The sequence below is a fragment of the Ascaphus truei genome, chromosome 5 (genome assembly GCF_040206685.1).
Source record: "Ascaphus truei isolate aAscTru1 chromosome 5, aAscTru1.hap1, whole genome shotgun sequence".
NCBI classification, from domain to species: Eukaryota; Metazoa; Chordata; class Amphibia; order Anura; family Ascaphidae; genus Ascaphus; species Ascaphus truei.
The window spans coordinates 118,675,534-118,701,638 of NC_134487.1; the positions used below are offsets into that span (position 1 = coordinate 118,675,534).

Consider the following 26,105-nt stretch of genomic DNA (forward strand, 5'->3'; position numbering starts at 1 on the left):
TTAGGGAAATTTGCCTTATATATATAGAGTTATAATCCTTTGGTAATATATACTCCCAGATATGAGAGCATTATGTTGCAAATTGAAATTGAGCGCTATGAGTTTTTCGGTTGTTTTTGGTAGATTTATATAATTAACGCTTCTGATTTGGATTGGTTAATTTTAAAGCCTGAAATTTTGTTAAATTTACCTAACAAGTTGAATAGATTTGGAAGTGAAGTGAGGGGTTTCGATAGAACCAGGAAGACATCATCTGCATATAGAGCGATTTTGTGTGTTTGGTTGTTGAAATTAAGTCCCGAGATATCTGGGTTACAACGGATTTGAGACGCTAGTGGTTCCATACAGAGGGCAAAGAGGAGAGGCCAGAGGGGACATCCCTGTCTCGTGCCACTCTTAATCAAAAATGGATTTGAAGAGAAGCCCTGGTGTATGAACCTAGCCGCTGGGCCTGTGTATAGAGATAGAATTGCCATTGTTATCTTTTCAACAAAACCAAATGCCCCGCGTGGCTTTTAGATATGCTCAGTCAATCCTATCAAAGGCCTTTTCTGCATCTAAACTTAACACCATAACTTGTACTTGTTTTGAATTGGCTATTTCTATCAGATCAATGATTCGTCGGTGTTATCAGCTGCCTGCCGATCCTTTATAAAACCGACTTGATCTGGGTGTATTAATCTAGGTAGAATATGACTTAACCTGTTGGCAATTAATTTGGAGTATATTTTGATATTTGTGTTTATAAGAGAGATTGGTCTATAGCTCTTACATTCAAGGGGATCCTTTCCTTGTTTATAGGTTAGTGATATAGACGCCTGGAGCATGTGTTTTGGGAAAGAGGCCCCTGCCAGTACTGCGTTAAACATTCGGAGCAGGTATGGGGCAAATAACTTAATGTGTTTTTTATAGTACAGACCTGAAAAACCGCCTGGGAAAGGGGCTTTAGATGATTTCAGGTTTTTGATCACTTGAGTGATTTCTTCCATAGTAAATTCCTTCCCCAGTAGCTCTTGTTCCCAATCTTCCAATCTTGGTATGTTTGAGCTTGCTAGAAAATCCCGCAAAGCTCTTTTTGTATTGGGGTTGTGTGCCACTTTCTCCCCATTATAGAGGTCCTGTTTATGAGGTCCCCATTATAGAGGATTTGCTGTGAGGGCTCCTGATTTCAGTGTAATGGCCTGAATATTATAATTTGGGAGTTTATTCCTTAATTTATTTACTAGCATGGTATCTGGCCTGTTCGCTTTCTCAAAAAATTACCTTCATGACCAATTTAATGAATTATCCGCCTGGGAAGTTAGGAGTAAGTTCAATTCAATTTTAATATCTTTGATTTGCTTAAGGGTGGTTGGACTGTTGTCTTATTTATGTTTTTTTCAATGTCATTCAGTTTGGTCTGTAGCAGCAAGATGTTCGCATTCCTTTCTCTTTCTTCTGGCTGCAATACTGATCAACGTTCCTCTTAGGGTAGCTTTGTGTGCCTCCCAAAGACTCGAATGAGAGTCTACCGTCCCTCTATTAAACCTAAAGTATTGGTCTATTTTGATATTTATTTGGGCGACTTCTGGGATTTTTAAAACTGATTTGTTTAGTTTCCAGTTTGCTCCAGGTCTGTCTAGGCTTAATTGGGTGCACTGTATTGGTGCATGATCTATTGCCACCCGTCGCGTTGTGCGTACTGTTCTTTACCTAAGATTCTTCTTTGCAGGTTGTTGGATCGAACTCGCTCTGGCATCTAGGAGAGAACGGACCACTCCTCCAGGTAGGTGAGTGAAAGGGTAGGAAAAGGGCAGAGGGGAGGGACCGACTTGGCACTCTTGCCTTTGGGACCCGACTGGTATCATGGACACCGTAAAGGGGGTGTCCAGCGAACCAAATTAACTTGGTCCCCAGTTTCCCAAAGGTTTTGGTTGAGTGTCTGGAAATGATCCAGGACACTCGTTATAGGAAGATGGTAGGGATAGGGAGTGATCAACTATAAAACATACTATTTAACAAATAAAGTAATAGATAATTATTAAATGGGTGCAAACTTTGAACTGAAAGTGAAATAGTGAGCTTAAAGGGCAGTGTTCTCAAAGAAAAATTCACTCAAGACACACCTGAAGGCCCCCGGGTCAACAGGACTGGACATTTCATATGATCAGATTTATTTATCTGCTGTTTGGACTTATTTCAGGCGCTGGATTATCTTTTGTTTTTGTGGTGTGTTTTATTTGATTGGTCATTTTTTTCCTGGCAGACTATCGTATAAGATTTATTGGTATTCACTGTTAGTGTTTAAGTTACACTAATAATTAATTATTGCATTAGTGCTATAAGCACATTTTATTTTTCACTTCATCATAGGCTTATGACCCTTCTTGGGGTCAATGGAGGGTCTTTTTCTCACTGAAGAGCATCTCACTACATTCATTAAAGTTACCGCATACCCAAATGGTGAGAAAACAGCATTTTTAAGTGCAGTTAGCCTGGCTTTGCAATTCTGAGTGATATGCAAAAAAAAAAAAGGCAAACCCGTGAACTTGCATATTCCCGTGCTATTCATAAAGATGCAATATTGCAAATGGCCTTGAAACTATTTTTTATGCAATATAAAAGGTAAAATTCAACACACACATTGTGTTAAAATTCATGGATGTCAGAGCGAAAGTGTTGACCGGTTGGGAGATCGCGCTCTCATCGCCTCCTCCCTCGCGATCGCGGCGTCTCTCTGACGTGTTCCCGCACTTCCGGGTTAGCTGCCCAGATGCTTGTGTCCACAGCGACGGTGTCCTCTCTCTCGTTTGGCACTGATCACACTCTACGTGTTTCACCACTGGCGGTTTCATCAGGAGTCCCAACAGGACAACACTTTCACTCTGACACCCATGCTTTTTATATTTGAACACAATGTGAGTGTTGAATTTTACCTTTTATATTGCATAAAAAAATAGGTTTTACAGTCTGCACTATTCAGTCTTTTCTGGTTCTCTTTGGAAAGGCCCTCTCCCATAAGACTACCAGCAGGATACCTTGCCACTGATTTGGGATATGCCTATATCGGGGGAATATGTGAGTATATTCTCTATCATTACCCACAAATCTACCTTGGTGTTCAGACATACTGTACCACACCATATTGTGCTCTTTTAATTTTTTCTGTTATATAATCTGCGCTCCCTGAGTCCTGAACATCTAAGACTCTATTTATCAATCCAAAGCCATGCCTGTTTTGACAAATGATATCATTTGTGCTCCCAGCTACTTTATATGTATTAAATATGTAAATGTAATATTAATGCCGACTATGAATTGTTTAATTGAATTGAAAAATTGACGTACTGTAAAGAGGAACATATAATTTCATTATAATCTGTGTGTCATGTAAATCCTGCCTGATTTCTCCAATAGATACTCCCCAAATTTAAAGCTAATGCACATGGTGCAAAAACCTTGAAATACTAACATTAAAATGAGTGAAATTAAAACAATGCTATTTCAACCAATTTCGCTTTTCAATTGCCTTAACACACTTCGTCTTTTTTGTGTACAAACCATATAATTTTAGCTTTATTTTTTATACTAAAAGTTGTGAGTTTTGCATGATGTAAGTATGATGTTAAAAAGGTCATTGGTAATGTAGCACAGTTTCCCCCACCCTCTGGGAGATATGGCGGCTACTGTGTGTGGTGCTTTACCTGTGGCTCACAGGAGGCCTGAACCTCCGCCGCGGAGAGCCTGGAGTGTACATGATCCCTCTGGTGACAGCGCCTCTACCTGGGCAGGATCCTAACTATGTTGGACAACCCTATCACAGGACCCAATGCAAGAAACACACACACACTGATATAGATAACAGTTTACTGCATGCATATGATGATAGGGATAACGATATAACACCCATACCAACTAAACCATGCACGGCCGTAACTCCACAGTTCCCTCCAACCCAGCATCCACACACTGATGGGATATCCCCAAAGTACTGAGGTGCCCCATGGCACCTAACCACCCGGTGTCCACAGAAGTCAACCCACCCAATATGTGGTATTAAGCTGGTGGGTCCCACCTTAATAGTCTCTATGTGTTGGTGGTCTGGTCCCAGACCCCAGGCCGCATCTGCTGCGTGGCATCCTTTGCTGTGTCCCTGACACTAATGAGATCCTTGTCTAAGGGCCTGTCCCTGTAGCAGCCACAAACTTTACAGGGGAGTCGGGGCTTAGCTGGGGTCTATGGCCTAGTGCAGGAGCCACAGACACCCTACCCTCTCCTTGTCCCAGCTCCGACTGAAGCGTGAGGTCTGAGCGCGCCAAATGTATCTATCTTATGGCAGGAGAATCCAGGTGCCGTATTTGCTGCTATGGGCCACATGGTACCAGCCCCCTAAGACTAATGGGACATGTAGTTCCTGCACGGAACCTTTCCCTGTAATGGCCGCTGCTATGGATCCTACTGCGCATGCGTGGGCTAAAATGACTGCCGCGATCTCAGGTGCCACTGTGCATGCACGAGAACCAATGCGCATGCGCGACTACCAACAACATGGCGGCGCCCTGAAAAAGGGAGCCGCCGCGGATCTCTGGTGACCCAGTCGTGCCCCTGACACATCCTCCCTATACCTCCCTGTCTACAGCGGTCCATCCGCAACCTCCGGCGGCATCCTGCACCAACCACAGCAGCAACGGAGGTAAGGGGGAGCCGAGGGAAAGCCCAGAAGGGAGACCTGGCCACAGTAAGTAAAATTGTAGACATTTAAAGCCACCTAACTATTTTTTAGGGTGTACCTGGCCTTCCAACTCAAAGATGGAACGGATCATATCTTATAATATGAATCAATCCCACTCCTCATTAAAAAGGTTTTTGTGTATTTTGTTCCATTTGTTTGTGCTGTTTATATTCCAATAACACCATTTTTAGAACAGTACTTTCCCCATGATTTCTTCAGCACGTCATCTAAAAAACTTGCAATTTCCAAGGAAGAAGTACAAATCACAGTTCATAATTAAATACAAAGCAGACAATGATGTTGTGTGTATATATATATATACATTTATATTTTATCTTTTGTAAAACTTCAGCGCATATATCTTGTATAATGTCCTTTTATTCTCATTGCACTTAAAACAAATGTCAAACACAAAATATATATCCCTGTACTAAACTTTTCTCAAACTACAAAAGGTTAACATTTCACAGTCACAAAAAGAGGAAGATAAAACATTGGTTCAAATAGTTGAATCTAATATACTCTTTGTTTTTTTTGGTAGATAATGCAACATTTACAAATCAACCTTATTTAAAATACAACAACCATTTACGGTTTTGGCCATACAATGTCAATAAAGGAAAGAAGAAATAGTATAAGGTGAATATGGGCAAACCAGTTAGACCGAGCTAAATACAGGGATCTTCCTTCAAGTACATTACATGAATCTCAAAGCAACACATATACAACATAAAGTCATATTTTATATTGGAGATGATTAGGAACAATGAAATAATTTGCTGTTAAACATCTCAGTGCATATACATATTCTCTCAAACTTTTATGGTATCCTCTTGGTCTTTTAAGATCCCCAAAAATAGTCTACTGCCACGAGGCCCATTTAAATCAAATCAATCAAAAGATGTCTTATACTGTAGTGTTGGGAGGGCGGTAAGGTGTCTTCCTGAATTGGAAGGTGTCTTATGGCAGAAGACTGCTTATTAGACATGGGCCATAGTGTGGTAAAAAAAAACTAAGTACTGGTATACACTGTACAATTGACCCCAACTATGCATTGTGTATTTTCCACTGACTTGATTAAATCATGTAAGAAAGTAAATCTATTTTTTTTAAGTGTATATTTATTAGAATATCTGCAAGACTATAGAAAATAAAATAAATCAACTAATTGAATCAGCTTTTACAAATGGTTGAAGGCATGTTTTCAACTAGTGTTATGTTAGCTAAAAACTTCAGTAGATTTTTAATCACTCCATATCTATGCCCCATTGAAGATGTAATTCTAGTCCATGCTTAAATATGCTTATTATGAAACGTTGTGGTGGATGAAAGCCTGTCTTGGAATGTAATAAAGACATACTGTAATACAAGACTATGAACTCAATGAATGGAGAAAGATTGAACAGACAATCCCTGCCAATGGAATCAAAGATAAAGGTTCTGTGATGATGCACAGAGACCACCAACATTACAATGCGCGTAGGATGTGGCATTGGAATGGTAAACACAAAAAAACTTAACTCAAAGGTGAAAACTTCAAGCTAATTCCAACTAGACAAGTCAGCTCTGTAACTTGAATGCCTTTCACTAATGTGTTTTAAGATTCAATTCCAAGATTTTCTTGGAATTCATCGTGCAGCTGGCCTAAACAAGTAGACTACAGCACACTGTATGATCTTTTGGCTGTTGAGTAAGGGTAAATGTAAAACATACTTTAAATCAACTAAAACATTGTAAAGGATGTAACTAATGGAATGCAAAGAGAAAACTGCTCTCTGTTAAGGATGTTTAAGCTAGCATTAAATTACCAGATTTACTTCCGGATGTAACTGAATGAGACTAATATATCAGATACACAAGAAATTGTTGTTTAAAACCACACTGCTCGTGCCATTTGATCAATTACAGTATCCTGATAATGTCATTAAAATATTAAAAACAAATGAAAATGTATAAAGAAAATGAATACTGTTCATCTAAAGCAGATGAGACTTACACATTGTCTTTACTTTATATATCTTTATCGTGATCATGTCTGAAATAATCCAGAAGATTTCTATTGCAGAGGACTATTAATGAAAAAACAAAGGCCACCAGTATTATTTTCTGTAAAAATTACTCTGTGTAGATCACGGACTCAACTTTGGAAGTACAGTACTGTGGTTTCCCTTCTAGGCCTGGGGGTCTAAGAGAAGCTGTATATGACATTTTTTATTGCACTTCCTGCTACCAGGCTTTTCAAACTAGTTCCAAGGATTTTTCATACATCTTATACAGAAACATTAAACGTAATACAGATAATTAAATATAGACGATTGATTTAACCTTGATTGTACCTCCAATATCTAGTGCATTTGCAAGTATGGGGTTACATGAGACCCGTATTACAGTTTGCAGTGCCCAATTTCTTTAACTTCACCTCAATTTTCTTCAAGTGTCCGAAGGAAAATGAAAGGTCTGAGCTGACATAAATATAAATGCCAAACATATTTTCATAACATGAATGAATCTTTATGAACAAGCTTCTCATATTGTGACGCACACAAACATGGAATAGTAAATAACGGACTTGACTAATTGTTTTAATAAAGTTAATATAGACACTGAGACATTCTTTATTGTATGTACCTGTATGCTGAAAGAGTAGCTTAGTGGTAAGAATACTGCCTTTGACATGGGTGAACCTGGTTAAAATCCCAGTGTCAGTTCTTGTGACTTTGGGCAAATCACTTTATTTCCTTGTGGTTCCAGCACCATCATTTTATTATGAGCTCTTCGGTGCCTGTGTACATTGTCTTGATTGTATAAAAAGCATACAATTATACATGATGCCACTGAGGGTTATATAAGTACGTGAGAAATATTTGTACTGCAAGAAGTGAAATATTTAGCGTCATGATATTTTGTTTCATGTGGCCCTTTTCTGTAATGCAGAATTCCACAACCAGTCTATTTACCCCTCTGAATTCTAAGTTGTTCACCTATGATCTTTCAGGGTAAAGCTGTTAAAGGAGCAATCCATGTGGGCCTTTTTTATTTTTTATGTTTTACATAGGAGTGAAGCAGGGGGTCTCCGGAGCTGAACCCCATTCATTACAGTTCTGGGGACCCCCTGCTTCCAGAGATACTTTTGTCCAAAGGGGGTACCAGTATCTCCTGCAAGTTTAAAGCTCTGCATTCCATGGGTCAATAGGAGGCTGCACGGATGACGTCACAGCTTCCTATTGGACCGCAGGATGTGGGAGGTTTGAAAAGTGTCCTTATATGTGAAGCTCAGCTAGCGAGCCGGAGGGTCTACCTCCACCATCTACAGAGTTAAATATCTCTGGAAGCAGGGGGTCCACGGAGCTGAAATAAACAGGGATCAGCCCCAGGGACCCCCTGCTTCAATCCTATGTATAAAAAAAAATACATTTAAAAAAGGGAGGAAAAAAAACAAAAACCAGTCAGCTTGGATTGTCACTGTAAGCCCGAGTTCAGGGTGGATGTTACGCGACACAATATCGGGTTGTTCGGTGGGAGTTTTCAAACTGAAAACTCCACCGGCGGCAAAGTGCAGCATTGACGCTGCTACTTTTTGCCGCTACAACCCAAAATGATTTTTCAGGGATATAGTCGCGTCAAGTGAGCTGGTTCAGCGAACCAACTCTGTGACACGTTCGCCACGCCGCGACCCAACTCCTGCAGCCAAGGCACAAATCGCTGGGCTGGAGGAGCGCGCGGCAGAGGCGCACACAGACGCTCGCGGCTGTAGTTCCTACCCTGAACTCAGCCTTAATCCGGCGAAGCATTATCAGCACACATTGCATCTGCAATATGATCAAATTGATTAATAGCACAAGCTTAGAAAAAAAAAACATACTGTAAGGAAAGCAGGACAAGCAAAGTCCTTTAAAAAACACAAGATTATCACAGGAAAAGTCTGCTATCTTCAGTTTTGACTAACATAGTTCCCTTTGTCTACATCAACAAACATGTTTTCCGATACAAGAACAATAAAGACTAAAATCAATATGCTTGAAACCTTTGCATATATTTACATTTTTCTAAAGCAGAGTGCCTTTTTTAAGAGCTAGGACGGTCAGCAGCACATTAAAGTATTGAAGGCTAACGCAGAGCTGAATAAGTTAAAGAACACTGTCACTTAGGTTAGGGATGCTCAACTCCAGTCCTCAAGAACCCCCAACAGGTCAGGTTTTAAGGATAGTTCAGCTTCAGTACAGGTGGCTCAATCAGTGGCTCAGTCAATGACTGAGCCACTGATTGAGCCACCTATGCTAAAGCAGGGACTGATTGAGCAACCTGTCCTGAAACTGGGATATCATTAAAACCGGACCTGTTGGGGGAACTTGAGAAGTGGAGTTGAGAACCCCTGACTTAGGTGATATGTGAGATTTGTGTTTATACTGTCCTTATAGAATAAAGTTACCTTACCACCGTGAAGCATAGCTTGGAATAGATGTTTTTGCTTCCCACATGCTTGGCAAGACCAGTCTTATACTGTGTTTAAGATTTTGTTAAATATCAGTAGCAGAATAATTTATTTTAAGGAGTATGTACACTTCTCCAAATAGCTTTATAGTAGAACATTGCAATCTATCTGAATGCATATTTTCTTTATATACATATGTAAGTGTGCTTTTAGTTATGATGCAATGCCATTAATATCTAAATAGAAGAAACTGCTGGCCATTACAAATAAACATCATCAAAAATCCCAGCACACCAAATAAAACCCAAAATCTACAAAAAAAAGATGTCCCTACTAATGCCTTGATTAAGGTCTTCTTTTGACATTGACAATACCATTCCTACTCTTGCTTGAACACTACAGTATATGTGTTTACTTTTTAGCTACAATATGTGCTCTTGGTTTGTGTTGTCATTATTGCAGGTCAAATGTGCTGCCTGTACTCTTGGGTATTTAAATCCCTCCCCCCCCCCCCTCCGTCACGCAGGCCAATAAGAAGCCGCCATGGATGAACCTCTGATTCTTATGCATGTAAAACAAGAAACAAGGAGGAGGGGGATGAAAGGGCAAAAAAAAAAAAAAAAAAAACAATAGGGGGAAGTGAGCCTTTAACTAGAGCGAATTTACAACTTTTTAAAAATATTTGTAAAATTTAACTGGGCATTACAATCTGTATCTAATGTCTTTTGTTGATAAGACTCTTTGTCCGTCTACAAAACTAAATGTTTTTTATTTTTTATTTTGCTTAGTCCATTGTTTGCATAATAATTTATAAGCCATCAATAATCAAACAGATAAACATAAGTATTTGAATTTCTTGAATCCTGCAAACCCAGAAAAAGGGGAATTATTTGTTAACAGGACACAAGTTTGTAAAAATGTTACTTTAGGGTGATTTCAACTTTCTAAGGCAATTAATGACACTGAAATTATTGTACATTTATTTTGTTGACTTGCTACTGTACGTGGGACAGCAACATTCGTGACCTGTTTAAAGTACAGCAATAATGCAGCTATGGCTACAGTATGTGGCTATCAAAAGGCACACTGGGCCTATTCTAGTAGATTTGAAGTTTGACAAACCACTTCTAAAGAGCACTTTAGAAGCATGTTTAGCTATTCTGTAAAGCAGCCCTTCTCACATGTAAATCCGGTTCTAAAAGGCTTTTTTTTTTTTCGAAGCGGTTGCACTTTGGCTCTGCCAATCCGATTGGTTTGTCAAAAAAGCCTCAAACTAAAACTGCTATTCTTGTAGCTACGGTATGCAAATCGCTTCCAAAAACATGTATTTTTGTTCACGCCACCTCAAGGGTGGTGAGATTGGTATTGCGAATTACATCCAGAGCCTGAAATATGGGTTTGACTTAGAGAAAAACCCATAAATCAGACTTCGCACCACCTCAGGTCATTTCGCTGCTAAAGCAAGTACAATACATGCATTTTGGCTGTTAAACCATGCGGTTTGTCACTTTTTTTTTTTTAGAAGCAGTTTAGAAGAAGCGGTTTGTAATACAGAATAGGGTTTTTTCTCACATTTCATTCTGCTACCACTGAACATGGCAAACTGTGCGGTCGGACAATGACAAATTCGGAGCTACAAGAGTAGGCCTAATGGAAAGCCAGAGAATCTAAACACATAAAGCAATACAGCATAAAGTACAATACTTTTAGGTCAACACATGAGCTAACAAAAAAAGTGGTAGATAAATAACACTGATGAAGGTGCTTTTGCACAGAAATGTTGGAAGCTCTATGGGTAATTTTTTGTCATTACATTGACTCTAGTATGACTTGATTGACTAATTGTTTTTCTGACTGGTGTGCTTGACTTCCATTTTTTTTAGCTATACTGTAGAACCAACACACCTCATTTTACAAGTTTAGTTTAAAACTCGTCTCTTTTATTTAAATATATCGATTCAAATTCAAACATCTGACCGTGCCTCATAATTCAGGCTTCAGACATGTAAAATTGGGATCAAGGTCATTTCTGAAGAGCCTAGAATTAGGAACGCAGATGTTTCAAATATGCTATTAAACATATATTGGGCTCTGAGAACATTATACGTTATATAGAATGACTATAAATAGTTCATTTTTGCTTGTGGTTTGCTGGTGTTTCTTCAGCTTGAGATAAAGTTCACATACAGCATGTAGCAAGATTCCAAACCATTATCTGTATAGGCTGCTCAAACAATGATCTCTTACTTATATATAGGACATTCAAAGTTAATTGGGAATGTTTTTTTCCTTTTAGTAAAGTAAATCAGTATGTGGAATATAGTTAACAAAGATAAATTACTGCCACATTTTCGCTCCTGGGTGTGTGTGAGAGGATTTTAAAAACAAAAACAAAAAACATGTTTACAAGTAGATTACAGAATAGACTGGAATAAAAGGTTGTAAAAATAAACGGTGCCTGCTTTACTATTCAGGGAAATTAATAATCTGGATTTGGGGAAAGGATTATTTGATTTTGTAAAAAAAAAAAAAAAAAAATGTCCAACATAATTAGTGACATGCTGTAGTTATGTAACATGGCACAGTCTAAGGAAATGTTGCTTCCTTTAGACTATGCAGATTAATTTGTTTTAAATTGCTGATGCCAGAAGGAATATTGAATGCAATATATATCAAGTCTGACTCTATGTGTCCCGCTATAGTAGGTTCTAGTGTTGGGATCAGTAATCAGTGAGTTTTCTGGCAGTTTTCTTGTGTCCTTTGAACTAATGTGACAAATTTTTTCTTCTGTATGGAAACATTCAATTGGCTGTCTTTGTATGCCTTGGGCAGACAGGGGGGAGTGGTGGGAGAGGGAATACAACAGCCAGGGGCTTGATAGATGAATAAAAATCATAGCAAGAAAAATGTAGAGAAGCAAAAACAAAAGCGGTTTTGCGTAGTGCAGGGTACTAGAAATGGAAAACGTTTATTTCAGTCGAGGGTGGCTAAAGTCAAGACATGTTTATCAGGGTACAAAATATAGAATAACTGGGAGAGAAGTAACGTACCTGTAAGATGTAGTGGGAATAAATAAGAATTTAAACAATGTAGGCAAAAGTGAAAGTCAATGTGTCCTAATTTACCGGTCTTTTCTTTAAGATTGAGTCTTCATACCCTTTAGAAACATGCACGGAAAATAATTTACACTAAAATAAAGGAAAAGCAATACCTGAATTGGTTAATTTTAGTGTACAGCACAAGAATTCAGAGAACATTAGCAGCATTTAGATACTGTATGCCCTGTTAGAGCCCCTAAAACCACAATATACAGCACTGTAGGAAAACAGTTCTTAGAGAATGTGCAATGCCCTATTCCAGTAGTGAAATTCCTTTGTGTCCCCATTCCCAATATGTTAACAGTACATAACCAATCAAAACTGCCCGCTTCTATGACCATTTAAGCTACATGCTAGTTCAACTCATGACAGTTTGTTGCCATTTATTAAAGGTATGACGTAAACGGAGATGTCGTCCCCTGAGCCGAGCCGGTCGTTTGATATTCTCCAGCCTCTGTCTTTCAGCACGCCTCTAGCCCGCATCACCAGATCCTGAGCTGCCAGTGTGTATCTGTGGAACAGAAGAAATACAATTAAATCATAGAACAAAGTGCTGCAGATTAATGTTGTTTGTGCTACATTTTCGAGTCTTCACCCTGTATTGATTGCATCAGCACTTAGAAGATTAAACGGCAACAGCATTTATTATTTAAGAACACCAGAGCGTTCATGCACATTTATAAGCTCTAGGGATAACTATGAACGCTTGACCATTTAGTCAATAGAAGCTCTATGAAAACACTTAAACATTATAAATCTGTAGTTGCCATTACCTTCAAAACATTGAACACACTAATAGAGAAAACAGCCATGCTCAAATAACGAACTTTCAGTTCTTATTATTACACTTTCCTATCAAACTTAAGCTTTCTATATTCCCATATTTTCATTAACAGAAACATTTTAAGCATATATATATAGTAGATATAGATGTATGGAAGAAAGAATCCCCCTCCCCCACACCCACCCCCCCCAAAAAAAAAATATAGCACAGCGGGTATACCAAAAAAATAGAAAAGGTTTATTAGACAGACTAAATAAAAAACATATATTAAAACTAACGTCCTTCGCAATGACATAGTAATTGTAAATACACCACCCACAGACTAAATACAACCAAAGCAGCAAGTACAACCAATGTATAAATGCAACAAAAAGATAGGAGGTACATTCTTCGACATAATGTAAGGTTTATGTGAAGATAAATTATTTTCACAGAAACCTAGACCGTCCAGTCAAAACACACAAAAATGTATACCCTAAATACACACTCCTAGCTAAACTTCATAATATAATGCCTGGACAGATATATACACATGCACCAACCACAGTGATCCTATGAAAAATGTTCAACGGTCAACAGTAACGGGACAGCGTGAGATCATCCTTCAGTTCTTTGCCAAAAGTCTGAAACAAACATAACTGCTTGTTTAGGATGGAGCTGTCACTCAAGCCCCCGGAAGAAGACGTGGTGAAACGCGTTTGGATGGGTTTTAGTTACGTCCTCTCTGATCTGGATGAAACGTGATGCATACTATGTATGCATGATTACACTCCATCCCACACAAGCAGTTCTGTGGGTTGTGTATACCGTATGCTGTCTGATTTCCTGCACATTTAACAATATACAGCAAAATATGTTAATCATATATAGATTAAAATAAGTAGACTTCCAAATAAGATCATTATTGCAATTTCCAGTCTTTTTGATTTGCCTTGTGTCATGATAATGTGATGAGATATTATGTATTTTAACCCATATGGTGCTTCAGGGGTTAATAAGCTACAATTGGTTTAAAAATACAATATGTTGGGTTTATAACAGATCAGGACTTTTTCCGGGTTTGTGCTTGTCTTCAAAGAGAACTTAATTTGGGTCCCTACCCTGTTTGGCCCACTAAAAGTGCCAGATGGGTTATATGGAGCTGAAAGAGTCTTGAGATAAGGGCAGTTGTCTTGCTAGAGATGGGAATAAAATATGTCTCTATTGACAACTTTATAACCAGGATCCTTTTGGAGCTAACTTCAAAAGTATGCTCGGGAGGATTCAAGAGACAAAGTATTCAACCCAAGACTTTTATTAAAAAGGAGAATATCATGTGACATCATCTCCTCTGCATAATAACTGGTACATATTTGTAACCGTGACAAAAAGACAAATCAAACCGTACCACACACTACAAGAGTAAGAGGTGTCAAGGACAGATATCCATTTGTTGCTCAAATTTAGAATTGAAATGGTCATATTTAGTCTCGTTGCATCAGCCATGAGCGCCTGAATCTATTGAAGTGACTAACGTGTCTAATTATTACAGAAGGGAAGTTATGAGTGCGTTTAGATCTTGAGGAGCAGTTTAAACGTCGTTTTTGTAGGTTTTTTACTCTGTCGTAAAACTGTCAATCTAACAGCTGATTTATGACGGGCTGGGCTCATGCTGTTTCCATGGGGAAAGAATGTATTTAAGTCTTAACAAAGATTATGAAAATCAGATTTCAACAGAGGTGTGTTTGGTCCAAACACTTGACATCTCTGGGAGAAAACCTATGGCATTTGGGTAATGTACTGTATAGCGACTCATATTTTATGTTTTATCCTGTTACTTTAAGAAACTGTTCTGCATTTATTGTAATTGTATGTTCTTGTAATCCTTTTTTTCTGCAATCTAAGCACTGGATTTTACATTTAATAAGTGATGCTTTGGGCTCTGAATTAACTGTTGCACGCTCTGGAGAGGGTATTTATATTTTTGGACACATTTTGCTACAACAGATGTGTGTGATAACTGCATAGTTTTTTCGATCATAAACAGGGACCTGAGATCCTGGCAGATTTATTAATTACGTATTTTTGTATCTCTTGGGTGGTGGAAGCATGTAGATATGATTGCAATTGAGTAAAGGGTTAATATTACTCATTGGAGGTACCGTGCGCAGGCAAAACATGAGTTGGCTACAGTAGCCGTGTGTATTATTGCATATCTAAGTTACGTGCCCACTTATGTGCTGTTCGTGACACGTTGTATATGGAGACGGATTTAGGGGAGATGTTACTCATTTGAGGGACCTTTGCGGAGGTGAAAAGTGGGGAAGCTTGTGAGCGGAGTATTAACCCTTGTCCCATATGCAGGTCACGTGCTCATAGGTGTCGCCGTACGAAACACCTCGCTAGATCCTTTTTTTGTTGTGTAGGATTTAGGTCTTCATAGCTCTGTGGATTATATTTAATCTTCGAAGAACCCTGTTGGTCCTCTAAAAGGTATTACAACGTATAATTAATCTACATTTCTCCAGGACCAGTACGGCTACTAGAGCATTGATTTACTTTTAGCAGAATAAAGGGTAGAGAACAGTATGATTATTAAATGAAATGTTCAGGTAGGGTGACATTTCAGCTATTATGGCTATTAACAGACACTACACTAGCTTAATAATGGTTCCTTTAGAATAAAAAAATCTATTTCTGCTAATACATTTGCTTGAGATGATGTGACACAGGAAAAAAGCCTCTTCATCACTAAAGTAGCTAATTTAACATGATGGTTATGACTCCATCAACAAGACAGTTTCTTTTGCACACAATATGATTAAAATGTCGAATGCTTGCTAAAGTGTATATGTGTGTCTGTTACATGACTGTATGATTACAGATGGTTACAGTTAAATTAACATCTTTCTGCACTGTAACTACTAAATAAACACTGATTTTTTTGTTGCTTAGGCTTTGGTTTTATGTTTCTGACATCAGCAGACAGCAGACAATTACTGTTTCTTCAGCACTGCTCTTAAGAACACAAACCTACAGTAGTGATACACCTTCGTAACACAGGAGTTCAGTGGCAAAGTGACTGGGCATCTAAAATAAGCCTGCCCAAAGTGGCACATACAAAAATCTAAGCAACTGGTTCTTTAAGAACAAATGATCCCGGTATCACATTTGTTCCCCATTTTAAATTAAATTGGAACTCATAGTCAGTAACAATGTGTCTGTGTGACTTTATATTCTACCGAAATATATCCACAATCTGACAAGAGTAACCTATAATGTCAGCACAGTGTATGCCCAAAGGGGAAAAAATTGAAAATATATATATACAGTATATATATCTTTACAAACCTGTGAGGGTCATCAGGGTCACAATTTGCTAGAAAATTAGTAACAGATTCTGATACTTCTTCATTTAATAAAACATCCCAGAGACCATCTGTGGCTAAAATGAGCACATCATCTGTTCCATGCTCATATTGCATAAGATCATAGACTCTCACCTGAAACGAGAGAAAGCATACACACAAAGGTGAAAAAGCAACTTTTTATACATGACATGAGCAGAAATCAGAAGGCATCTTATCACTAATAATCAAATAAGAATACATTTTGGAGCAAAGCTGGGGCATTTTCATTCTCCAGCAATGTATAATAGTACTTTGCTCCAACTTTGACCATCTGCACTAGCTTGCGACTTGTAGAGTGTCAAAATTATGAGTTGGGGAGGACTTACATGATACACTTATTGTAATGGGATGTATCACATATTGGGGCCTATGCAGAGAGCAGCGAATTTTAAAATTGACGAATTTATTAAAAAGTAGCTTTTTTGGAGAGTTTTATTCTCCATATGCAGAAAAGTGCGAATTCTGCTATGTTTAACATGGATGCGTGTGGCGAGTTTAAATTGGCGAGATGCGCGCTTCAGAAACGTGTAAAAACAAATTCGCGCCTTTTTTTTCCCTTTGCAATGGCCGCGAGCGGCAGCTTCTTGCCAATTTTTTCTGGCGAGGCAAAAAGGAGACAATCGCGCAATTTTATTGGCGCGAACAGCCGCTAGATGCCGTTCGCGCCTCTCTGCATTAGGATATTTTTAAAACTGGCGAGATTGAGGTTCTCGCCAGCCGCGAGGCGAGTTTTACAAATAGAAAAGAAAAATTGGCGCGTTTTTCAGAACTCGCCATTTTCTGCTGCTTTCTGCGCGATTTTCTCCAAAAAATGGCGAATTTCGAAATAGCGCTGCTCTCTGCATAGGCCCTATTGTGTTTTTGTGCACAAGTCTTTTTCTGGTTTATTTGCACACAAAAATCTGTTCTGAAGTGGCGTAAGTCTAACATTCTGCACCAGATGTAAGGACCTGTTTTATACAGATAGTGCAAATATGTTCCACAGTGTGAAAATACTCCCATATCTTGTTGCTACATAGACCCTTGAAAGTCTATTTATGTTTACTATAGTTACATCATAATTATGTCTTGCTTAAATTCACATTTCAGTTAGGAATACAGTCTGTAATCTTTATTAAATTGTGATTTAGTAACAAATAGTAAAGTAACTAATAAAAGAACAAACTGTCAGTACTTCCACTGAAACTCTTCATAGCCAGAAACTCACATTCCCACTAGTTCCTTACTTTGAAATGATACAGCAAGATTAAATATCATACTTCTTCTATTGTATATCAGGACGATGGCACAGACATAGCTAGGTGACTGGCTGATTTTGTTCAAACCCCCATTGTCGGATATTTCAAACTTATAGGACTAAACATGTAACGTCTAACATTTTACCATGATTTGTAAAATGTTTGGCCCAACAAACCTTCTTTAAAGAAAGTATATATGTATATACTAGCTGAGAGACCCGGCGTTGCCCGGGATGTGAACCGTGCTCACACTGACACACACTGCTCATTGTTCACACTGCACACTGCACACACACTGCTCATTGGTCGCACTGACGCACTGCACACTGCACACACACTGGTCACACTGACCACACACTGCTCAATGGTCACACTGCACACTGCTCAGACTGACACACACTGCTCATTGGTCACACTGCACACACTGACACACTGCTCATTGCTCACACTGCACACAGTGCACACACACTGCTCATTGCTCACACTGCACACACTGCACACTGCACACACACTGCTCACACTGCACACACTGTGGTCATTGCTCACACTGCACACACTGACACACTGCTCATTGCTCACACTGCACAGTGCACCACACACACACACACACAGTTACAGACAATCACAGACAGTTACACACACTCACACACAGTCACACACACTTACACACACTTTCACAGTTTCAAACAGTTTCACACAGTCATAGACACTTACACAGACTTACACACACTCACACACTCTCACACTGTGAAACACTTACACACACTGTCACACACAGTTACACACAGTCACAGACACTTACACACAGTTTCATACACTTACACACAGTCACAAACACTCACACACAGTCTCACAGAATTACACACACCAGCACCAACACCCGCTCCCCCCCCCCTCCTCCTGCGCAGGCAGCGGGGACAACGGTGGGGAGAAGGTGAAGCGGGGACCGGAGGGGCATCCCCCCTCCCATCTCACGTCCCGCGGCCTGTCACGCGGTGACAGGGGGGAGCCGGGACCGGAGGGGCATCCCCCCTCCCATCTCACATCCCGCGGCCTGTCACGCGGTGACAGGGGGGAGCCGGGACCGGAGGGGCATCCCCCCTCCCATCTCACGTCCCGCGGCCTAGGGGGGAGCCGGGACCGGAGGGGCATCCCCCCTCCCATCTCACGTCCCGCGGCCTGTCACGCGGTGACAGGGGGGAGCCGGGAGCGGAGGGGCAAGAGCAGCAAGTAGCATGTGGAGGGGGGGGGGAGCTCACTCGTCCTGCCGCTGCCTCACTCATCCTGCCGCTGCCTCACTCATCCGGCCGCTGCCTCACTCATCCGGCCGCTGCCTCACTGATCCTGCCGCTGCCTCACTCATCCTGCCGCTGCCTCACTGATCCGGCCGCTCCCACGTGGATGTGAGGCGGGAGGCCGCGTGTTGTGGCCGCTCCCCCGCGTGTGTCCCGGGCGCTCGCTCCGCTCCCCCGCTGACTGTAGCGGCGCCGGGGTGTGAGCTTGGGGGGGTGGGGGGGTGTGAGCTTGGGGGGGTGTGAGCTTGGGGGGGGATGAGCTTTGGGGGGGGGTGAGGTGTGTGTGAGCTTGGGGGGGGTGGGAATGTCTGTGTGTGTGTGTGTGTACACGGGACTCCGGGTAAGTTCGGGCACAGGGAGGGTGGGGGGGGGGGGTGGAAGTTGAGGTGCGGTCCAGCTGATGGGGGAGAGTGAGGGGCACCGGGAGGGGATTGTGTGTGTGTGTCCCCGTCCGTGTCCGTGTGTGTGTGTGTCCCTGTGTGTGTGTGTCAAACTAGTCCTTTGTCAAAATATCAATTGTAATATTTTGATCTCGACAGCCACAATAAGTAAGACAGAATCTGTCTTTGGGATGAGAATCTAGCATGTTAGATGATCTTAAGACAGGGGTCGGCAACCTGCGGCTCCCGAGCCACATGCAGCTCTTTCCGCTGCTACTTGCGGCTCTACTGCCTCTCTCTCCCTCACTATCCTGCCAGCAAACCTAATCTGGCCTGATCCACGGAGGTGGCCTGCTGGAAGGTGTCCCTGGATGTGCCTGTCCTGTTATGTTCTATAGTAACATAACAGAACATTTGCATTATAATTGTATTCATTAGGATGGGTCAATAATATGTGTAGCCCTATGTAATTTTGGGGTTACATGTCTTTCTCCTCCTGTGCAATAATCCCTGTTACAAGGGCAGGTTTGCCAGGAGTAATCATGGGGTTTGCCCTCACCTTCTGTGATGTATATTAATTAGTGAAGGAAGTGACATCAGGCTCTGTGTCCACCAACAGTGACACAGGGGTGGTGCCTACTAAAGCTATATAATATGCAGGACTTCCTGAATTTAGTGTGTGTGCCTCACCATCTGGCTGTCAGACAACCTTTCAGGGCTCTGGCAGTGTTTGGGGCCCTCCCTTCAGGGAATGGTGTGGAAGACTATACCTCTTACTTCATTAGGGAGTAGGGAAAGAGTTAGACCTGCTTTCGGGGCCCTCGCCTGGGAGTGTAAGGTCAGGGACTTCCTTTGGGTTGGCAACCTGAGAATGAGTGGCTAGAAGACCAAGCCACTATGATGGGCGGCTGCCCATGTCTGCTGTTAATAAAGGATGCCAAAGAGAAAGAACGCTTCTGTCCTGTGTGTGGAGTCACTTGGGAAGAAGGTGCACATAGAGGTTCTGTAGCGGCGCCGGGGTGTGAGCTTGGGGGGGTGGGGGGGTGTGAGCTTGGGGGGGTGTGAGCTTGGGGGGGGATGAGCTTTGGGGGGGGGGTGAGGTGTGTGTGAGCTTGGGGGGGGTGGGAATGTCTGTGTGTGTGTGTGTGTACACGGGACTCCGGGTAAGTTCGGGCACAGGGAGGGTGGGGGGGGGGTGGAAGTTGAGGTGCGGTCCAGCTGACGGGGGAGAGTGAGGGGCACCGGGAGGGGATTGTGTGTGTGTGTGTCCGTCCGTGTCCGTGTGTGTGTGTGTCCCTGTGTGTGTGTGTCTGTGTGTGTGTGTGTCCCTGTGTGTCCTTTGGCCCGTCACTCCGCCTCAGGCCAATGAGAGGTGTGCGGGGGCGGGCCAAGGGGCCAATGAGATTTCCCCTAGGGACACCGGACATCCAGGCAGGCAGGCAGGCAGGCAGGCAGGCAGGCAGGCAGGCAGGCAGGCAGGCATACAGTGCTTTCACTAATATAGTATAAGATATATATGTCATCAGAAATTTAATTTATCCTGCAACATGCACCATAAAAAATCTTTGTTTTTTAGAAACCGTGTTGTTTATCTGTTCATCGTGAGAAAGTTGAAAAATGTGACTCATAATTGAATTTATTAAAAAAAAAAAAAATGTAATATATAATACAAAATCTTTCAAATGTGCTTTATTTTTTTTAAATTATTTTTCCCGTTTGAGGCAAACTGTTCTGTCCTAATAAAATATAATGTCCTCTTGCCAACTTCAGAATATGTTTTCTCCTAAAATACATAGTGTATTTGTGGTGAAAAATATAATACCACAATTCGTTGATATGAATTACTAATGTAAATATGGATCAAAATATTTGAAGGCACCTTACGACTAATTCACGAGTGGGCAGTGAGGTGCCACTATGCCTTGTCACTGCTTAGTAAATATAGTCCTTTATACTTCAAATCCCTTTCTCCTAGACATGCAGGTTTGCTTTTATAAATGGGCACTTAAGTAAAACGGGTGTATTTCTTTTTCTTTATGAAACTCTGTGCAAATGTTCATACAAATGTAGTCCTTAAGTTATGATTCCCAATGAAATGAACTCTTCTTGGTATTATTTCTTTATGTGTGGATCCTAAAATAATCTTAACTAAAATATATTTATTGTTTTGAAATGGCCTCCATGGAGTAAAGTGGCCCAATTAGCATTCTTCTTAGGTAAATTCATAATCTATTGTCCTGGGAAGGGACACAAGCAATGTTAGTGGAACAATGAGACTTGCCAAGGGGCCATCAAAAATAACATATTACATGAATAGCAGGGTCAAGAATAAAACTAGTAACAAACAGGCTTTTTTCATAGTTCTTGACATCTTGCTGAGAATCCCAATTTTGGAAAGTGGCGAGATGATAATGATAGATAATTAAAGGACTAAGGTAAATAAAAATGCTTCCTAGCCATGACAAAGAGCAGCTTAAGCTACAGGATATTTTTCGCTGCAGGTAGTAAATACCAATCTGTCCATGGGAAAGCATAGTAGTTCACCAGCTAAGGCCCATATGTACCAAAGCAGGGAGGGGTATGGCGGGAGGGATGGGGGGGGAGGACGGGGGGAGGTGGGGGACGTGGGAACTTCAGTCATCAGGAGCTACCAACAGGTCAGGTTTTCAGGATTTCCCTGCTTCAGCACAGATGGTGCTGAGCCACTGATTAAGCCACCTGTATGAAGCAGGTATATCCTGAAAACCTGACCTGTTGGTGGCACTTGAAAACTCGAGTTGACTAACCCTGCACTAAAGGGTGCTAAGCTTTAACATACTTTACTCCCATTCATTTAAATGGGAGTTAGGACATTCTAAAGTGTAGCACCCTTTAGTGCATATGGTCCTAAGTGTTAATTTTAACATTTGAGCAACTAGTCCTTTGTCAAAATATCAATTGTAATATTTTGATCTCGACAGCCACAATAAGTAAGACAGAATCTGTCTTTGGGATGAGAATCTAGCATGTTAGATGATCTTAAGACAGGGGTCGGCAACCTGCGGCTCCCGAGCCACATGCAGCTCTTTCCGCTGCTACTTGCGGCTCTACTGCCTCTCTCTCCCTCACTATCCTGCCAGCAAACCTAATCTGGCCTGATCCACGGAGGTGGCCTGCTGGAAGGTGTCCCTGGATGTGCCTGTCCTGTTATGTTCTATAGTAACATAACAGAACATTTGCATTATAATTGTATTCATTAGGATGGGTCAATAATATGTGTAGCCCTATGTAATTTTGGGGTTACATGTCTTTCTCCTCCTGTGCAATAATCCCTGTTACAAGGGCAGGTTTGCCAGGAGTAATCATGGGGTTTGCCCTCACCTTCTGTGATGTATATTAATTAGTGAAGGAAGTGACATCAGGCTCTGTGTCCACCAACAGTGACACAGGGGTGGTGCCTACTAAAGCTATATAATATGCAGGACTTCCTGAATTTAGTGTGTGTGCCTCACCATCTGGCTGTCAGACAACCTGTCAGGGCTCTGGCAGTGTTTGGGGCCCTCCCTTCAGGGAGTGGTGTGGAAGACTATACCTCTTACTTCATTAGGGAGTAGGGAAAGAGTTAGACCTGCTTTCGGGGCCCTCGCCTGGGAGTGTAAGGTCAGGGACTTCCTTTGGGTTGGCAACCTGAGAATGAGTGGCTAGACGACGAAGCCACTATGATAGCGGCTGCCCATGTCTGCTGTTAATAAAGGATGCCAAAGAGAAAGAACGCTTCTGTCCTGTGTGTGGAGTCACTTGGGAAGAAGGTGCACATAGAGGTTCTCTTTCAGAGACTCCTCCCTGCTACGCTGGGGGTCTGGAAGAGATGGAGGCGCTGTACCATGAGTATGACTCAATATTACCTCACAAGCCAGTCCTGATGCCATTCCCCTTAATACCATCAAGCGGGAAACTCAGGAGTCCTGTAAGCCAGCAGGTGCACCTCACTATAGCCATGTTTAACCAGAGTAGTATTTCCCTAGAGGGGCCATTGGGGGGGGGGGGGGGGGGGGAGGGAACCCATTACATATGTCTAAGGCCCAGATCGACAAAAGTGTTAAACATTAGCATGCCTCAGCTCCCATTCATACAGGTGTAGCCCCCTGTAAACAGCTCAGGCTATACCTATCTTCCTTCTACTGTGGTAAGTCCTGTTAAGATCAGGCGCCAGTAATCATTATGGGATTTCCCCCGTCATAGCCCTAACCTGAATGGTAGATGCCGGCCTGGACTCTGTTGCAGGCGTGAGCAAGAGGGAGGTTCTGCTGACACCAGGAGGGGAGGGGCTAGCGCTATATTTAGCAGCTCACTCCGGCGAGTGGTGGTTGTTCTTCGTGCTTGCTGTGTGCCATGTTAATTTCTGATTGATGGTCCTTTAATGAAGAGTTCGAGCGAGCAGAGAGACCAAGAGTCTAAAGCTGCTGAGTATTAGGCCGTAAGCCACGAATCCTGCGGAACGGTCCGAGGAGTATCGGGAGGCTACGGGCTCCCCGGCGCAGCATGCCGGTTGGAGCGAGAGGAACCAAACCGATCAGCATCTGTAAGTAGAGCTGATAGAATCATAGACTGGTGGACCAATGCCCTCACCCCGCTGCCAGGGGTGATGGGAATAGAAATCAAGACCCACCCTGAGAATAACCTCGGGGGTGGGCCACGGGGTATTGCCGCCTTAGCTCAGACCATCCTGTCGGCCGAGTGACTTGGAGGGAAGGAGAGGAGGAGGTCGTGGGGAGTTGAGCAGGTTGTACTTGACCCTGGCGATTGTTTTGGGGCTGCTGGAAGCCTTATCGTTGGGATATCGTTGCCCTGTCAAATAAAGAGACTGTTCTGCACCCGTAAAGACTGTGTGTGATTTGGAGAGTATAACCCTGGGACCCGAGGGGTTCTTCTATACCGGTCCTATCCCATTACCCTGGGAGTATAGAAGATGGAGGCACTGCACAACTGAGATAATATGGAGGCTACCACCCAGAAGCCTGGTCCTGGCTCCCCCACAACATCGCGGGAAGCTCAAGCCCTCCTGTTCCTCACAGGTACGCACCACCACACCTGTAACCAGCCCCCATGCATCCCTCACACTCCCTTAGAGACCAAGGGGGGGGGGGAACAGGGTTACACAGGTATGCATGGGAATAAAGGCATGCTAAAGCTTAGCACTCTTTTATGGATCAGAGCCTTATTTTGTTTTATTTTGATACAACAGAACTCATTGAAGTAACTACACCACTCAATTTAGCATTTTGTTTTAATCTGTTGATTAAAATACTGCACCTATCCACATTTAAGATTAATTTATTTTAAATACACTGTTTTGAATGATGCATGTTTGGATGTGACAGTAACATTTTGCTTTGAAAATGAACTACCTGTATGTTAAGATCTGCAGCATTAGAATGAACAGCAATCTCTATAGCAATAGTATAAATCCATGACGTCGGCATGCTTTCTCAAAGCGGTTTTAAACATTGATTTGTGTAGTTTACAGGACACAGACTCTTCCCTACAATATAGAAGAGCATTCAATGTTTCTAAATGAATCTTAAGTTGAGGATTCACTTAGTTTCCTTTCAGCCAGCATTCAACTGTCATTGCACACTTCTTAAATTCCAGACTAAACTGCAGAGATCAGACAGTGCTTGCAGAACACTTTAATTAACCTAAGGAACAGCAGTAATTAAAAAAATTAAATTTAAAAAATGCATGACGGCTTTAGCAAAGGCAGCCAAGAGAAAATTATATTCAGTAATACAACATGAAAATAGTACGCCTGGTCAGATGTGCTGGTTAATCCTTTCAATTCAGCAATACATCTGTGGTCTACAAACGCGTCTAAACATGCACTGTACTTGGCATAGCTCCGCGGCCAGGATGTTTTAATATGCTTTTCTGCATTCTTCCCTCTCTGTTAAAAGGGAATGTTTATAAAATAACCAATGAATATTCTAGCGACTGCATTTTTTTTGTAAAGCAAAATTAATCACTTTCTTAGAATGTTATTTTCTTAATTAATTATGTAATTTGATAGGTTAATATTTTGTAGATTAACACAGGGGTAATAGACTTATTTTTCACAACAACATTCAAAGAGGGAAGCAAAAATATCTAAAAATTTAGGAAATGTTGTTAGAACAAGAACATGAAGTATTTAAGTTTCCAGGAACATTGTAGATAGGAGAATTAAGTGACGAAATGTCTCGTAAGATCTATGAACATTGTGGCTTTTATAGGTTACTACAATATAAATCCAAAGTTTCACGTTAATATTTTCATGGGAATGGTCAGTGTATTGGCCTTTTTGGCATATTCAAAGTCTTAGGCCTCGGGCATGGTCAGCGCTTAGGCGGTGACCCGTGCTGAGGCTCGCTGGTGCTTACCAGTGAGCCCCTGCAGCCGCAATGAGAGCGGCTTTAGCAGGAGCTTCCGCAAGCGTGCGGAAGCGTGGATTCAAGCGCTCAAGGGAGCGCAGGGCCGGTCACGTGAGCGGCTCGCCCAATTAGGGCGAACAAGCTTCGTGACATCACTGGCCCGCCCCCCGACACGCTAACGGACGGCGTGCTAACCAAGGCCGCTTTCCCTCAGCCTCAGCACGCCTCCGTACGGCTGCTGCAACCCTGGACGCAGCCTTAGCCTGCATATTACACATGCAAAGACACGCAATACATAGGGTTGCCCGGTGGCTTCTCCAAAAATACTGGACTCAATGGTAAAAGGTGCAGTATTACAGTACCTCATTTTTTACTGGACAAAGTATCCAAAT

The 26,105-nt window shown here is 41.7% G+C and overlaps 1 protein-coding gene and 1 long non-coding RNA gene across 3 annotated transcripts in view; one reads left to right on the forward strand and one right to left on the reverse strand.

The window, feature by feature from the left end:
• Window positions 1–2,614: 2,614 nt before the first annotated feature.
• On the forward strand, window positions 2,615–16,209 carry LOC142495280 (uncharacterized). Its single transcript, XR_012801708.1, has 4 exons — window positions 2,615–2,897; window positions 2,987–3,057; window positions 4,619–4,717; window positions 12,634–16,209. It is a non-coding gene; the product is annotated as an uncharacterized LOC142495280 (long non-coding RNA).
• The window catches only part of PPM1H (protein phosphatase, Mg2+/Mn2+ dependent 1H), a 271,895-nt gene continuing 250,799 nt past the window's right edge, over window positions 5,010–26,105 (reverse strand). For both annotated transcript variants that reach the window (XM_075600520.1, XM_075600522.1), the window contains 2 exons: window positions 16,356–16,507; window positions 5,010–12,752 (listed from right to left, as the gene is read on the reverse strand). In XM_075600520.1, the coding sequence (XP_075456635.1) occupies window positions 12,605–12,752; window positions 16,356–16,507 (300 nt within the window). In that variant the 3' untranslated portion in view covers window positions 5,010–12,604. The remainder of the gene's footprint in view (window positions 12,753–16,355; window positions 16,508–26,105) is intronic.